Source organism: Siphateles boraxobius, unplaced genomic scaffold (genome assembly GCF_051911475.1).
Source record: "Siphateles boraxobius isolate OS27281-9 unplaced genomic scaffold, OSU_SipBor_1 31, whole genome shotgun sequence".
Taxonomy (NCBI): domain Eukaryota; kingdom Metazoa; phylum Chordata; class Actinopteri; order Cypriniformes; family Leuciscidae; genus Siphateles; species Siphateles boraxobius.
In genome coordinates, this window is record NW_027508931.1 from 874,511 (window position 1) to 892,990 (window position 18,480).

General features: G+C 37.0%; 1 protein-coding gene across 2 annotated transcripts in view; it reads left to right on the top strand.

The window, feature by feature from the left end:
- pard6a (par-6 family cell polarity regulator alpha) overlaps positions 1–18,141 on the top strand; it is a 29,266-nt gene extending 11,125 nt beyond the window's left edge. Inside the window, exons 3-4 of one of the 2 annotated variants that reach the window (XR_013212194.1) lie at positions 14,282–16,930; positions 17,047–18,141. Coding sequence is in view for 1 of the 2 variants with exons in the window: in XM_077248823.1 (XP_077104938.1) it covers positions 14,282–15,147 (866 nt within the window). In the remaining variant the exon portion in view is untranslated. Of the gene's footprint in view, positions 1–14,281 lie in introns of both variants that reach the window. The other variant, XM_077248823.1, reaches the window with a different exon arrangement.
- The last annotated feature ends 339 nt before the right edge of the window (positions 18,142–18,480 follow it).

The following is an 18,480-nucleotide window of genomic DNA, read 5'->3' on the forward strand; positions in this document are numbered from 1 at the left end:
CCTGTTTAATTTACGGGGGAAAATACGCCAACTAGGGTTGAAAAACTTTTTACAGTGAGTGTACTGGGGGAAAAAAGTTACTTTTTTAGCCTAACTACATATAAGGCAATCTGACAAATGTTTGTGAAAAAAGGTAAAATTAATATATTGCTTTATTTGACCTTCAAGCAAATTAACTAAAATATTGGAGTTTGAGTTGCATTTGGGTTTACATGTCTAGTCAATGTTTATAATAATCCCAGTAACACAATCACGCAGAAACCGAGAACAAACACAGCTGTTTTTAAGGTTTTCTGCTAAACATAAATGTAACACACTGGTCGTGAATGGATTGATTGACACGAGGACGTGATGTATCCCGTGAGCTGGTGGGATTATCAGCGGTCCCTAATCAGATCTCGACCCCATCCGCATATCTCTGATTGGGGCTTTTAGACTGAGACAGAGATTGATCTGGCTTTTAGTATGAGCTCATCCCACTGAGTGGTTATACACTCATTCACCCGGCAGATAATGGTGTTCCCTGAGCAGATGGGGACCAGTTACACACAGCCATGCAACATTTGGGGGACCAATAGGGACAAACATAAAAATTTTTTATTGCAATAAATTATTTCATTTTGAATTCAGAGTAGGATATATCTCCCCTGCTATGAATCTGTCATGGTTTGATAGTCATGTCATCACTCTTGATATAATTTTTTTTCTAATACTTTATTAAGGTTCATTGAGCAGTGTGAAGAAAGTGTTTACCCTTAAGCCAACAGTGATGAAGCATGTGATTGTGTAAACGGGTACGATGGGTAAATGGAACAAACAGACACATCCCCAAGACAATCTTTTTTTAAAGCAAGAAAATTAGTGAATTAGATTATAACATTTTTATTTTATTCTTTTTAATTAAAAGTAAACATTTGTGTTGTATTTATCTATTATTTGAGATGAGATGGTTTGCAAATGTGTATGTATTTTTTTCATGTTCTATAAAATTTGTTCGGGATGAAATGGTCCTTTTTGTGCTCATCCAATATGGACAATTTAGAAGGTATAGAAACATCAAAGCTGTGGGTCACTTCCCAGGAAACAAACAAAAAGAAATATACTATTTTAGCCTCTTTGGGGAAAAAAGTTTGTAAGAGTGCAGAGTTTCAAAATTACTTGTTTCATGAAACTTGCGATATATACAGTATATATTAAATAAATGAATGAATATATAAAATGTCCTGCCACAGTGTAAATGTAAAGACGGTATACACTCTTTTTCATAGAAGTGGCAGACTTGACACAGAAAGAGAAATCTCAAAGAAAAGATGAGGAACAGAAGTGTAACAAAGACACTGGGGTTTTTAACTGTCAAAGCTCTCTAGGTTTTCTCTCCATGCTAAGAACACATGGCTAATAAGACAGGCACTTCAAGAGAGACCCCAGAGCCTAGAGATGTTTTTTGTTGGCTGTCACACCTCAAGAGTGCACAGAGGAGGGATGTATGTGTGTGTGTGTGCGCGTGACTATATTGAATTCAAGAGAACCTCTGTGTCTTATTAGTAACTGGCACTGTCTATCGGCAGAAACCTCTGTGAAGCAAAATAACTTTCTGTACTATCTCCCTTTTCTTAAACATCTTGGTTGAATGAGTCGAGTGTGTGGCAGTGTGTCCTCAGCTAATAAGTGAGGAAAATCGTATGCAGCATGCAGGTGTAAATCCCGTTGGCTGTATTGCTGTTTTAAGCAGGAAGAATGGGAAGGAGATTTCCCCACATGCCCATTCTGTGCACAATGATCTGAGGATTCAGCAGCTGTTCTGCACCCTAGGGTGTGTGTGTGTGTGTGTGTGTGTGTGTGTGTGTGTGTGTGTGTGTGTGTGTGTTCATGCCTGCACTTGTTTATGCTTAATGACTTTGCTATGTATAGTACACAGGGTTATCTGGATGGCATGTCGATGTACCATGCAGTTTTTGTTTTGACATCTTGGATGATATGGAAACATCATCTCACCAGTTGCCATCAAAAATAATTCAGTTGCATTGTGCTGCTTTGAAACAGCTCCAAAAAAGAGTCATGAAAAACAGATGACAGGAAAGAAAAAGAAAGAGATCCAGTGGAAAGAAAGATACTGTAACATGTTTTGTATTTTAACACTGTTTCATACGTATCACATTGTTTGTTTCCTGTCTTTGTTTCCTGTTGTAAGGACATTTTGAAGGAAGTTCACCCAAATGAAAGTTATGTCATTTATTTTCGCACCCTCAAGTCGTTCCAAAACTGTATGTTACTATTTTTCCTTGAAAAACAAAGGGAGAAATGTTGAAGCACTTTCCGTTCAAGGACAGTTCATATTGACCTAAGCTTTCAAGCTTCAAATAGGTCTAAATCAGTGGCGGCTAGTGGGTTTTAAAATAGAGGAGGCACACAAAAGTTTAGCGGTTGGATCCCCTTCCAATGATTTTTTTTTAACTACTTTAAAATGGCTTTTTTTGTCACTTTTAGACAGAAAATGTATTTTTTGCCTTCTTTTCCAGCCTATCACTTGAAGCAAAAATCCATCCTTCTGTCCTTTAAATGTCCGTTGGTGAAGCTGATTGCTGGAGCCTATATCTTAGTTTAGCCTATAGATGTGGGGTCTTGCCTCATTTTTAATTTGTAGCTGTTGTTCGAATGGTAGTTTGATAAATTTGTTTGCGATCAAATATTCAATACCTTCTCTACTCTCCATACTTAGTTGGTACATCAGCGGTAGCAGTTCAAACGAATATTATGTAATAATTGACGTCTCTTCGATGATTTGTTGATATACCAAGGAAGGCTAGCCTCCTCTGCCATGTTACTTTTCTAACACTCCTAATCATTGAAAGCGAAATACTCGATGGTGATTGGCAAAAAAATATTTACCAACAGAGGCACAAGTCCCCGGCTATGCATTTGCCTTCTCTATCCTCTCAGACTCGCGTTTCACAGATTCGGCACATTCGGGGAAGAGCGCGGTGGTTACACTGGAATTATAATCATAAAAACACCTTCTCCCATTTTCACCTCAGAATTTTGAGTAGGCTGTGCCTCTCCTGACAAGCCGCCATTGGTCAAAATAACACCTAAAAGGACCATAAAACAAGTCCAACTAGTACAAATTGTATTCTATATTTGAAGTCTATAGGATAGCTTTATGCAAGGAACAGAAAGAAAATGTAGTTTTAGTCACAATTTAATTTAATTTAATGTTTCAATTTAAATTGCACACATCTCTTTTCTTCACAATTTGAAAGATTTCTATGAGAACGGACCATGTACAGTACTTGATCATACCTTGTTTTTATGTAGAGTTATTAAAAGTAAGCCATAACTTATATACCACATGACATCATTAAAATGCCTTCAGGATTTAAGGGTTTAACTGAGACAGAGAGCTGACTTATCACAAATATAAAGCTTGAATGATCGGGATCGGGGTCAACATCGGCTGATCATGATCACAAGAAATCGATGGTCGTATAGGCTCCAAAAATCCGGATCGGAGAATCTCTAATTTCTAAAGCATCATTTGACACTAAAGACTAGAGTGATGATGCTGAAAATATAGCTTCACAGGAATAAATCGCATTATAAAATACATTCAAATAGAAAAGTTATTTTAAAATTGTAATAACTTTGCACAATGTTACTGTTTTTACTAATCCAGCCTGGATGAGGATAACATACTTCCAAAAACATAAAAAGATATTTCCGACCCCAACATTTTGAATGGTTAGTCAAGCTCAACGGCAGAGAACTATGATAGATATTAAGAATTTCTTTTTAGAATAATGGCTTAAATTTTGGTCAGTTTCTCCATCAAAGTTAGCATATAGAAAAGTCAGTCTTATAGACCATTTTTTGGAAACTTTTTGACATTCCCATTCAATTTTATATTGAAAAGCGAGTCCAGGGTATTCTTCAAAAATTCCCCTGTTGTGTTCCACAGAGGAAAGAAACATGAGGAAGTATTTTTGCTGAACTAGCCCTTTTAAGAGCCAAAACTACAGCCATGAGGTGACCAGTCCAATATTTACATTTGTTTTATCAGTGCACATCTGCTTTACTGTTCCCGACAGGTCAGTAGCCGGTACAGGTATGATGCCAAGACACTCAAAGAGCAAATGAAAGCACAAAGGCATGTTTGAGATGTATTTACCAGTTTTCTCCACACACTCCATCATACCGTAGTGAAGAACCGAGACAAACACTGGGGTGATCCCATGACAGAGATGACATTGCTTCCATTTTAACTACATACTTGCTAAACTGGTTGTGGCTAATGTTAGACTGGGTTCTGATAGTGACCACTTCCTGGATGACACGCATGTTGTTCGGTTTATTTATAGGGCCATTTGTGAGACACTATCCAAAATTGTTGACAGAAAGTCAGAAATATGCGTTATGTTAAAAAGTGAGTAAAAGCTCAGAAATGTGTCAGACATAAGGGTGTGTGCTGCGCTCGAGAGGGATGGTGCAAAATAAAAAGAATGCTTGCTCGACCTTCCAGCTGTTGGCATGCGGATTATAGAGAGAATGCGAGCTGTTCGTATAGTTGCTCTGTAGTCAGCGGTGGTCCTGGGAATCGCTGTTTATCGTTCTTTCCATTCAGCACAGCATTTAGCAGTGCAAGCATCACCACATGAATGGTCCAGGAGAACATATGAGAAGAGAAGAGGATCTTTCTATGTCAATGTTATCTCATAAACAGCAAAGGTTGGAAGGGGAAACTGTGTTTCCTCATCACCTCAAGGAGGAAGTCAATATAGGAAGTACTTTTTGTTTGATTGGGAAAACTTCATTTTATTATTCAATGAGAAGCAACACAAAAGCATGTGAATTCAGATTATTTTGTGTATGTCTGTAGTATCATATTTAGGATTATATTGTAAAGAAAAAGCATGTATTTACGGCACACAAAAAGAGAACATCCTGCTGTTTTCCAAGCTCCAAATTTGATCAAAAAAAAAACAGTATCAGAAATATACAGTAGTTGCACACTTGAGCGTATATTTAGGTGCACTTTTTAGTTGCTTTTTTTAGTGCGTTTTTCTTCTTCTAGCCACAGCAAATACTACAATTAAATCAATTAATTGGAATACATTTTTAGTATGAGAAATTGTCTCTTCTCTATCAAATCAACATCAAATATGAAAGTACTGTAAATATACTATTCAAAAGTTTGGGATTAGTAAGAACGAAAGAAATTGACACTTTTATTCAGCAAGGACGCATTAAGTTAATCAAAATTGACAGGAAAGACATTTATAATGTTACAAAAGATTTCTATTTAAAAAAATTATAATTTCAAGTTTCAATTTATCAAAGAATCATGAATTTTTAATCACGGTTTCCACAAATAATAATAAAAATATTGATAATAATAATAATAAAATGTTTCTTGTGCATCAAATCAGCATATTAGAATGATTTCTGAAGGATCATGTGACACTGGAGTAATAATGCTGAAAATTCAGCTTTGCATCAGAGGAATAAATAACATTCAGTTATTTTAAATTTTAATAATATTTCACAATATTACTGCTTTTACTTTATTTTTGATCAAATAAATGGGTAAAATTTACATTAGTTATCTCTACTTTAGTTAACATGACATGAACTAAGAATAAACAATACTTCTTCAGCATTTATCAGTCTTAATGTTGACATTTACTAATACATTATTAAAATCAAACATTAGTTAATGCACTGTGAACTAACATGAACAAACAATGAACTGGATTTTTATTAACAAAGATTAATAATATGCAACAAATATATTGCTCATGGTAAGTTCATGTAAGTAAATACATTACCTATTAATACATTAACTAATGTTAATAAATGAAACCTTATTGTAAAGTGTTACCAATAAATACTTTTTTCCCCTTCATATTAGCAATACATTCACCAACTTTGACCTCTGATGTCACTACAGGATCCGCAGAGGCACTAAACCAGTCACTAGATAGGACTAAAATAAAATGTAATGAAATATATTACATGTTAGATAACAGAATAAAGAGGAATTCACTACATGGGCATTTTGTCACTTTCAGTGGCATTTTTGCCCCAGGCCCTGGTTATACACCAACATAACAGAGAAGACTTGGAATGTAGGGCACGAGTATAGAATACTTTGTTACTTTATATTCTGCCTAGCATTTCCTTTTCTGTTCCATGGAAAACAGATGAGGGTGAGTGAATGATGAAATCAAATCTAACTGAGTGGCTTATTATTTATGTTACTTCATGTTATTATATGGGATCAAAAAACATGCTGAATGCACAAGTGTGGCTGTGTCTGTAAGTGTCTCAGTGTTCAGTTCTAAGTTTGATCGAATCTTAAACGGTTAAGCACGTGTGGCAGTGGGGATCGCTGTTGTCGTGGTGACCATATGGCTAAGGGTTAGTCTCCAGATGGTGGTAACAGAGGATGAGGTCAGACAGTCAGGACCATGCACATGTACCGTGTGTGTGTGTGTGTGTGTGTGTGTGTGTGTGTGTGTGTGTGTGTGTGTGTGTGTGTGTGTGTGTGTGTGTGTGTGTGTGTGTGTGTGTGTGTGTGTGTGTGTGTGTGTGTGTGTGTGTGTGTGTGTGTGTGTGTGTGTGTGTGTGTGTGTGTGTGTGTGTGAGAGCACTGAACTTCAGACAGCCACACCCAAACAAACCAATAGGCACACTACTGAATGATGGGGTGGAAGTACATGGGACAGATGCAGAACTAGACAAACATCCTAAATCAGACATTCACAGTACTGTAGGTGATAACATTTAAGCCTGTTTCTCACTGGTATGCAGAGCCTATTCATTTCAGTGCCCATATTAATACAGTAGGTCACAGTAATCACACTGCCCATATAAATAGAACGATGCTGCGTAGCACAAGCATTGGTACAAGCTGAGTTTTGTGCGTTGAATCTGTTCTTGTTATCTGTACTGCGCTGTACTTAGCAGAAAAGGTGTTAAAAATGCATTCTAAGCTTATTTCTGAAGCAACATTATGTATTAAATAAGACTTCTCACTTGAAAATATATTTACAGCAGTAAAAGAGTAAAAAAAGAGATTTTCTTTTTTTAGCACAAACGGAAAGCAACACTTTTCTGTTACTAAGCCATAAGGTAATAAGATCCAGATCCATGTGACGGTGTCACCTGCCTTCCTCTAACAGCATCAGGTGTCTGGTCCTCTGTGCTCTCCAGCTGTCACCCTGTTTTATTCATCTTGACAAGCTTGTCCACCTGTGCTTTGTTCCTGCCTGAAGTCTACAGAGAGACTGACAGAGACAACACTGTCCAGAATCCTGGTTAATGGACTGTGCTGAAGACCAGACCACATCTTTTGAGGTTTGGTAATGGACAAGAGTCAGTACTTGGGCTTTCAATTTAATATTTATTTAGTACAATTAATTACATAAAAATTATTATATTGAATATATACATTATTGGCATGTTAATTGAGTAAAACTTTAAAATTAAATAACAATAATAATACTAATAAAAGCAGTTACTAATACTAATAATTACTAATGATTAAAATACTAATAGCTGACAGTTAATTTAATAATGAATTGCCATGTCTAATTATATATAATTGTTGTATAATAAATTAAATGAAATAATTATACATTAATATATATAATTTAATATGTGCGTGTATATTGGATTTATGATTTAATATTAATGTTCAATTATTATAGGTAATATATAAATGTATATTATTGTCATTTATTTTATATTTAATATAATACTAATAATTTAAAACATTACATTTATAATTTAATAATTAATTGGCATATCTATTTATATATAATTGATGTATAATTAATGAAATCAAATAATTATACATGATTATATATTATATATAATTAAATAGCCTATATTAAATTATTATATTTAACATAATTGCCATGTTAATTTTTATATATATATATATATATATATATATATATATGATTTCATTAATTGACTATATTTTGATTAAAATGTTTAATTGACAGCCCTACATTTGCATTAAGATAGAAGTTCCTTTCTCTGACAAAATGAACATGTTAAACACATAAAATGTTGTTCATATTGTCATACATTGAGGTTTTGATGTGATATTGGACCTGCATTGAGAGAAAAATACACAGCAGCCATTCTCTGCTGGTGAGAGACACTGGCTCCACATTCAGCATGATATATGACTCTGCTAATAACCTACCAATGTCCTGTGTAGGATCGCAGTCAATAAGCTGTCCAGCCCTGCCATAACACCACATTATTAGGTGTTAACGCTGGGTAAATAAGCTCCCCTATTCTAGCATAACACGCGGCCCGGAGGTAGCATCATGGGTCAATAAGCTATCCTGTTCTACAATAATATACTTCACCAAGGAACTGGAGAGGAAGTAATGATGTTCTTATATTGGTTTGAGAAGAATTGAGGTTTTGTTGAACAGTTCTTGTACGTCAATGTTGTTTTCCTTACAAGACATGAATGTACTATTGATACCATGTCATGCACTCTTAATACGGAGTATTATTGAGACTGTTTATTACAAACAGACTCAATATAGTGAACAAAGATAAAGTCTCTATTAATATAGTATGTTACTTTACTATGGCTGTTGGTGAACTTCAGACATAAAAAGTGTATTTAGATACCATGTATCTTTCTTGTCCGCACAACCCGTGCCCAGTGCTCTGTGTCTGAGGAAGTCTCTAAAGTCTCTCAGTATCTTTGTAATCCAGAAAGCAATGTTCACAAAGCTCTGCTCAGTCTGTGCCTGGAGGCCTCAGACACCTGGCAGGAGTTGTGATGTTTTCTTGTATTTTTCAGGTGAGTCGGTGCTTGTGAAAAACTTTCACTGCAGTCTGGCGTTTGGGTTTTGGTTTATGCTTGCACCTTTCTATCTAGTATGGTTTAGACGAGAGGTTTATTCTAAATAAGACAAATACATATTCTTTTTTTCCGGTATTGCCTGAGAAAGAAAATGTCTTCGTCTCCTCCTGTCTAAACTGCACGTAGTAATGGGTAATTCTAGCTGCTTTCTCCTTCAGACTAGCATAATCTGATAACACTTCAGTGATGCTGTTAGTCTTGTCTGACGCAGAGCTGAAAATACATCACGGTCTGAACCCAGCTAAAACTATAGGCCTACATACAGTATCGCAGTAGTGCGTGTTGCTTTGGAAACGGGTTGATGATTAGTAGGGTCATTTGATTACCCATATTGTGGTTATATATTAATCTGGTTTCACACTAATTTAAAGGGTTAGTTCACACAAAAATAAAAAAATGGTCATCTTTTATTCAACCTCATGTCGTTCAAAACACGTAAGATTTTCATTCATCTTCAGAACACAAATGAAGATCTTTTTGATGAAATCTGAGAACTACATAACTACCGCTTTGACGCTTCAAAAAGTTCATAGAGCTCGTAATACAAATCCATATGAATTGAGTGGTTTAGTCCAATTTTTTTTTTAAATTAGAGACTTGATCACTTTATATGATGAACAGATTTAATTTAGGCTTTTATTCACATTTAAACATTGATCAGCGAACATAAACAGTAGTTCAAGCGAACCTGCTTGACACGTGAGAACAAATCTCTTGAAGAAGCTCAAACATGCTGCGTAACACTGTGTCCTAACCAGACGCGACTGCGAGATGCGGCGAAATCAATCAAAACCCACAGCCAATCAGAACAGCGTGTGGGCGGAGTCTCGCGGCTGGTGCACAGCACTAGGGAGTAATAATCTTGACGGCAATCGCAAGAAAATTGATAAGTAGGATACATAATCAAAAACTCTGATTAACATGGAAAAGATACCTTTTATCGTGCGTTGCGTGTAGTTAGGACACGGTGTAACAGACGAGAATGAACCTCATTGGTTCTTGTAGAAGCTCAAATGTGATGCATAACATCAAGCAAACATGAGCTTCTGTTTACCACAATTGATGTGGGAGTTGATGAATGTTTATATGTAAATGAAAGCCTAAATTCGATCCGTTCATCATAAAAAGCGATTGTGTCTCTTCAGAAAACTTGGAGTAGTTTTTCATGCAAACCGTGCCGTTTTGAGCTAAACTGCCAGTGTGAAAGCACCCTGAGATGGTTACTAAGGAGGGCAAGTGGGTTTTCAGTGTTAGTCTTAATATAAGTGTCAAAGCTCCAGAATAAAATTAAAGTTTTAAGATTTTAGTTAAACAGATAAAGAATGTTGTTCAGAAGTGGTTTAATTCCCATTGGATACTGTTATTGTAGTACTGCCACTGACTGAGTCTGATTCAAACCGCTTACTCGCATACAAGTTCAAGATCTATTTAATCGTCTCATTAAAAAGAACTGGCTCATAAGAGTCAATTGTTCACAAATTGGACATCACAGCTCTCACTGTGTTCATAACTAAGCGCAGCTCACAAGACGATGCACACAAGCTTGTACCGACTTTTTTTGTCGCATTTGCAAACGTTTTAGTCGCAGTCAGCTTTGAATATATTGTTTGTGTGAGGATGTGTATGTGTGTGGGAGAGAGATTGCTAACGGGATGGCATCTCTAAATCATCCTTGAGATGCATTAGCTTCTGATCTCTAAGCAATACATCACGCCATTTTGTTAATTAGTAATGTTTACAAGATTACACAAGTCACTGGCCTAATCTACACGCACACACCCACATGAAAATTAACGCTTTAGCTGTACGTCTTAACGCATAATGCGCAGTTTGGAGGCAGGGCTGGGAGTTAGCGTGGTCTCCGCCTCCACATATTAACCATGAGCGTTGCTGGACCTGCTGGATATCCTCAGGCCAGCCCGTTATTCCCATCTCTGGCAGGATCCCTCTCCCTGGGTACCTCTCTCGCTCTCCAGCCCGTGAGCAGGTTTAATAACAGAAGCTGTCCTGATCTCTGTGGGGGTCCAGACACCAGACTAATGTAGTGAGACAGGGAGAGGGGCGGTGTGCCTGGCATACTATATCAGCTACTTACAGTGTTCATAAATAGAGCCACGCTCTGGCAGTCATGTGCAATGGACGATACTGTCTGTGCTCAGGTAAAATATTTACATTTTTACAATATGTACACATTTATGCAGATTAAATATGGGGTCACACAAACACACATTATGGCTTGTGCATCTCTATTGTTTTTGCCTTCTGCAGTGTGTCATATTCTCCATAAGAGCACAGGGGTCAGAGTTCACCACCCATCACCCCATCCACATACAGGCCCCTGGGGCCTGATGGTAATTAATTAGATGCGAGCTGGTAATCTACTGTTTGTGGCTCTTAAGACAAACCTGGGCCTTCAGTCAAACAGACTAATTAATATAATCCCCATCATGTGATCTCCTCTAGAGGTGCATGCTGGGCCGTTTCTTTCAGATGGCACAGATGGTTTGAAATGGTATTGAACCAAGAAACGTATTTTAAGTTGTTGGAGATTTTAAGGGATGCATTGCATATATGTTTTTAATGTTCTACTAAGCTTTGTACTGCTATCAAGCTAAACTTTGTATACTGTTTGTGCTATTTCTTTTCTAAGTGAATATATTTATGATTTTTGCCTGGCAGATGATAAAATGAGTGAAAAACAATCCTACAAACTTCAGACCCTTCCTACAAACCGGCAGGGACTGAAGACAAATTTCGTGACCAAAATGTCTTTTGCAAGGTTTCAATCCTTCAATCCCAATCCAACCAGTGTAATTTTTAACTAAAACGCAAACTGTTAAAAATAGTTTTTGTTAACTGAAATAAAGCCGAAATAAATATAAATTCATTTTTAAAACCTAAAATAAATCTAGAAACTAAAAAAAGAGAAATGTTGTCTTGGCAAATAACTGAAATAAAATGTTTAAGTACTAAAATTTACTAAAAATAAATTGTGAAAACTGAAAATATAAAAATAAAAGCTAATTAAAAATCTTAATAAATACTATAGCATATAAATAATACTATATACTACACTGCCATCGACACATTTTTTTTTGCAAATTTTGGGATATTGCAAATAAAAAATGCTAGATGGACAAACCAAGGTACAAATAAAATTTCCAAACTGTAGATGAAGGTACGCTCACTTAAGATGGATAATTTTTTTCCTAAGGAGACTTAAGATGCTTTTCCACCGCGGGGCCAAACCTTTCTCATTGCTTAATCGTTCCATTCCGTGCCGATCCGGCCCAGCTGGTGCGGATATGGTTTCATTTTCCATTGTGGGACTGATAACAGCTCTTTATACAAATGCATTACAGTAATGCAAGAGTTTACAGACAATATGAGATGTAAATAATAGTGACAGCATTATGGGGGATGATCAGATATTTCTTTAAATTTTATTAATAACAGTTTACTTGGCATAAATAGCATGCTTGGCCTACTACAGAGAAACTGGCAACAGACAAGTGACAATATGTGAGTGGCAACATCACTACCTACATTCTACATGCCAACCATTTTGAGAATGGTTTATAATCGTGTCGTGCCGACCCAAGCTCAAGTTGAAATATAGCTGGACCCGTTTCTTACTAAAATCGTTCCTTCCATGCTATAAACATCGGCCAGTAAGTAACCACCTAGCAAGCGTGTAGCAATGCGCTAACAACCACTCAGAACACCCCAAAATCTTCAGAAAATGTAATAATCTAGAATGTTTGCTATTAGGCTTTAGAGCTAAATGAGCTCAATGCAGAAAACAGACACACAGTTTAATGTTAGTCAGCAGACTGAGGAGAAGGTGTTGATGGCTTCTGCTATTTCTACTCCCAGCAGGCTGTGCTTTCATAATCACAAAAAATCCCTCTCCATGAAGACCCACGCTCAAAACCCCTGCTGCAGTTTAAAAATAACCAAAAACATTCTCTATACTGACGCATGTTACCTCCCACCAGATTCCAGTCAGGAGAGCCCTCTGTTCTCCGTTACCTGCTCATCGGCTAAAACAAGTCTCGTTTTTTCCCATTTTTCTAGTCCGACATATCAGCTGTGATTGTTTGGATCTTTTGAACAGTGAATATTATGTGTGTGGGGAGAGAGGCTTTGATTAATCTGCCTTTTAATCTGATTCCATCTCGTGACCCTTGACCTATTGCAAGTGCCTTGGACAGATTTATTACAATCCTTGTTTGTTCATCCATCCATTTCTGCCACTCGGTTTTTATTATGATATGGTCTCTTCTGTTTGTCAAATCCTTATTATTGCTCTATATTAACATTCAGCAATCAGTCATATTGAATCATTTTAGAGAACATTGAAAAAATAAATCTAAAATTGATTTATGGGGATCAATTTTATAATTGAGGTCACAATGATGTGATACTGGTAGGACAGATGGTGAATAACATAGCGAGGTGCTTTGTATCTCCTTGAGTTCATTTTTAGTAACAGGGAACATTATTTTATGTCAGTGATAAACCTGAACTGCAGTATGTACAGTAGATCTTTCTAAATTTACTGGCCAAATTGTGGGTTTTTATGGAGTTGAGAGGAGAGTTTCTTTAGGCGTCGACAGGAAGAATTTGATGGGGAGATAAAAGCAGCACGTCTCAGTTTATCTAGTTTCAGGCTTTAGCACACCTTAAATAAATGTTGTCTGGGAAAAATGAGGTTCCCTTTCTATATTGAGTGTGTGTGTGTCTGTAACCTTAAATAAATGTTGTCTGGGAAGTAAAATGATGTTCCCTTTCTATAGTGTGTGTGTGTGTGTGTGTGTAACGCTGCCTTTCAAAAGTTTTTCAGGAAGGAGAACACATTAAATTGATCAAAAGTGTCAGTGAAGACATTTTTAATGTTACAAAAGATTTAAGTTTCAAATAAATGCTGTTCTTTTGAACTTTCTATTCTTCAAAGTATCCTGAGAGTGCATCACGGTTATCACATGTTAAGCAGCACATCCGTTTTCAACATTGACAATAAGAAATACTACTTGAGCATCAAATCAGCATATTAGAAATGATTCCTGATGGATCATCTGAAAATTCAGCTTTGCCATTACAGAAATAAATTTACATTTCACAAAATATTAAAATAAAATAAAAACTTATTTTAAAATATAATAATATTTTATAATATTACTGTTTTACTATATTTGAATAAAAAAAACTTGATGAGCATAAGAGACATGAAAAATCATACAAAAAATATATTTTTTTAATATATATATATATATATATATATATATATAAATATATAACGTATATATACGTACATATACATGCATATATACATTTATCAACATATATCATCATATATATATAACTAGTTTCTCTCTCTCTCCTCAGATGTAGACGACTCCGTGCCGTTCCCCACAGGCTCTCTCCAGAGAAGAAAAAAGGGCCTAGCTGGTCTGCGTCAAGCACAACAGTCCAAGTCCAAACCGGCGCTGCTCATCAGCAATCCCCAGGATTTCCGGCAGATCTCTTCTATCATAGATGTGGACATCTTACCCGACACGCATCTCCGTGTCCGTCTGCACAAGCACGGCACCCACAAACCCCTCGGCTTTTACATCCGTGATGGCGTCAGTGTCCGCGTCACTCCTCAAGGGGTGGAGAAAGTTCCCGGCGTCTTCATCTCCCGCCTCGTGAAAGGCGGTTTGGCAGAGAGCACGGGGTTGCTGGGAGTCAATGACGAGATTCTCGAGGTGAATGGTATCGATGTGGCCGGGAAATCACTGGACCAGGTCACTGACATGATGGTGGCTAACAGCCACAACCTCATCGTGACGGTAAAACCCGCCAATCAGCGCAGCAACACGATTCACCGTGCGAGTAAAACATCTGCCGGCAATAGTTCAGCTGGCTCGGGCGTCTCCGCCCTTTCGCATGACTCCGCCCCCAGCCCCGCCTCACAGAACGCAAGCCAATGCAGCAACAGTGTGGCCGAGGGCGACAGTGACGATGATACGGACCTCATCATCGAGAACGACAACCTGTACATGCCACACCGTATGACTAATGGCAACGGCAGCCATGGTAACGCCCTGTCGTCGGGTGCATTTGCACAAAGGCCCCTCCCACAAAGTGTTTCCTTGCCCAGTAGCAGCTCTTTAAGCTCTCTGACCACACCTACACATAACGGCAGTCCCACCAAGACAAGCAGTAGCCAAGAAAGCATGAGAGAGGACGGAAACTTCATTACGTTGTGAGCTACAGTAGGATTCACACCACTGTTAAGAGCCTTTATGCACATTTATAATAAAATGAAGGAACTATTATATGATCAGCTATTATTTTTCGGTCGTTACTATCACAAACAACAACCTATTCACAATCTTCCCCGTGAATGAGGTCCCTGGCCCAGAACACACAGGTTGCACTGTATGGAAGTGCCTTATGGCTCTCCATTCCTCTCGCCTTAGTTATTTTTTCTTCTTTTGGGAAAAATCAACCATATTCATCTCTATTGACTCCAAGGAAGTGTGCTAGTTGCTACTGGGATGCCTGACGTTATCACTCAGAGGACGTGAGAGACCAACACATCGCCTCTGTGGAAATGATGTGTCTTGTTGTGGATTCATCTCACTTTTTATGATGCCTTTTGCATTGATGATGATGATTATGATGAAAGACGAGGAGGAGGAGGTGGAGAAAAATATAGGAGTGTTAAAACAGATCTGATCAGTGTTGCTCATATCATCTCATTCTGATGCTGATCATAGTTTCTGTCGCTCAATGTCCACCAAAATGTGCTCTACATGATGATTTTGAAGTGGTGTTATTTGCATTCTTCTCACTACTAATCCATGTGTTTATCAATCACATTTTTAAAAGCGAAAATCTCAAGAATGTGCAGTACATGAGAGACTGGAAGTGTAGCATTAAGATCAATACCATTATGAGAACATTAAACATATTTTTACTTATTCTTTAACACTCTTGTTTGTTCAAAAGCCATGTTAACACCCCAAATTGGCTTAATTTTTTACATTCATTATCTCTGATGTAAAAAAATAAGCAATGTTTAAATATATTGAGGTTTTTTCATAAATGGAAGAGAACCCCCCCCCCCCCCAAAAGTTTTCATTTCCATCTTGTAACATGAAAAGGATAGTTCACCCAGAAATGAAAATTTTGTCATTACTCACCCTCAAGTTGTTCCAAACCTTGAGTTTCTTTATTCCGCTGAACACAAAAGAAGATATTATCAAGAATGTTGGTAACCAGACAGTGACAGCACCCACTGACTTCTGTAGTGGGGAAAAAATACGGTCAACTGTCTAATTACCAACATTCTTTAAAATATCTTCTTTTGTGTTCAACAGAAGAAAGAAACTCACACAGGTTTGAAACAACACGAAGATGAGTAAATGATGACAGAACTTTTGGGTGAACTATCCCTTTAAAGGATTATACACCCAAAAATGTAATTCTTGTAAATTACTCTCCATCATGTCGTTCCAAACTTATATGACTCCTTTCTTCTGTGGAACACAGTATTCAAACAGTTCCAATGTATGGACATAAAAAACCCGGAGACATTTCATAAAATATCTTCTCTCAGGTTCCACATAAGAAAGAAAGTCATACAGGTTTGGATTGACAAGAGCCGAGTGACTGAATTTCTATTTTTGGGTGAGCTGTCCCTTTAAGGTTTACAAAATGGTTTGAATTTTGCTTTTATTGTTGAAAGAGGCAGTCTTGGACAGTTTCTTTCTTTTTGAAGGACAACAACCCGTTTTTCTTGCATTGTTTTTAGTCCCCCCATCCCCCCCCCCACCCCCACCCCCACCGCGGCCTCCAGAAAAATAGGAATCCATATCCTTAACTGGCACCAGAAAGACTTGACCTCTCATTGACTCACTCCGTTTTTCTGTTAAGAGAAAAAAGGAAATTCCTTTCATGTTTGGAAAAGCCAGAATTCTGCACATTGGGACCTTTTCCACACGGTCCACTCCTGATGGCCAAAGCTGTGAGGCTTTTTTAGCCATGGTGAGTGTGTGTATGTGCGTTCAGTCATATTTTGAAAGTATAATCTTACAGAAACGGCACTGAGGTGGACACTATCAGACTCCGAGCCAAATATTGGTTTCTCTAATGTCCAACAGACCCGAGCGCTGTCTTCAGGCAACGAGTTCCCAGGTGAGCGCTTGTTTAGACTGTGGAGATACCTGCCTCGGGACGTCCAGCGCTTCAAAGGCTGTCTATCAAACCAAGAAGCATTGATGGAGGAAGGACAGTGAAATGCATAAAATATCCCAGGAACTTAATTCCAGATGGGCTGATGAGCTAATTCTCCTTTTATAATGATTACATTTGGGGATGAATGAAAATGTTACTAATATGTATTCCGAATGTTTTGAAGGACATCTCGAGTTTTAAATTCTCAGAAGCAGGTGTCAGTGAAAGGAATTAGGAAGCCGGTCTTACCGTGTCATAACTGATGGGTGTGATTGATGAAGGTGTAGCCTCATCTGTTGAGCGTTATCTGGTTTAACTCGATCAAAAAAAAACAAATGACGTGTCTTATTTTGTGCAAAACTGACATTTATCAAGGTAGCCTTGAGTCTGAAAGAGAATGTAGTTTATTTGAACAGGTCTAGACGTAACATCTGCACAATGACACTAGTGACTCATTGCCTCGGGTTTTCACTACAACGTTGTTACTGAAACCGGAGGGCGATTTGAAACGTATTGCAAGAGACAGCTGGAGAAGCCTAACTTGTCACTTTGTTTTGTTATCTGTATTTAATTGAATATGTTTTATTGTCATTCTCTGGATGGAGAGAGTAAATAGAAAGTGATGCTCTGGGTTTTTAAAAAGAAAGTGATGGGATTTAAACAGCACACAATTGGAGCACCAATAATACCACAAGAGCATTATTTTTTTGTGTATGTCCAAATATGTGTATAAATAGAAATATGTAATGACAGACACTTTTGTACACTAGGAGCCCTTTTTATAAAAAAGAGCATTTTATATATGTGTAAATTATGGAAAGTATTTTTCTTATTCTTGTACTTTTGTATGTATATTAGAATTCTGGAAAGGAGGTTTCTATTTCTTTTGAGAATCACAAAATTCAAATCTTTAGACGCTTGTGTTTTTATTATAATCATATGGGTCAAGGTGTACAATACTGTGAATGATATAAGCGGATTATAAAATGTTCTATCAAGATAATAAAAGTATTTAACATTTATTTCGATTACCTGTTTCCTTGTTTAAACACATTATTTACATTCTTACTTCTGTAATGAAATTTTGCAACATGATTAGTACAATTTGTATCATGCTTTGGTTACAATTTATTTTAAGGTGATGTAGTTACACAGTACTTCCTATAGTAATAACAGTAAATTATGCATAATTACAAGTAACTAACCCTAAACCAAACCTTAACTCTATAGTAAGTACATGTAATTAATTCATATTACACAGTACTTATTGTAAGTACATGTAATTAATTCATATTACACAGTACTTATTTGAGTAAGTACACTGAAACTACATCAAATTATAATAGTGTAACCCATGCTTA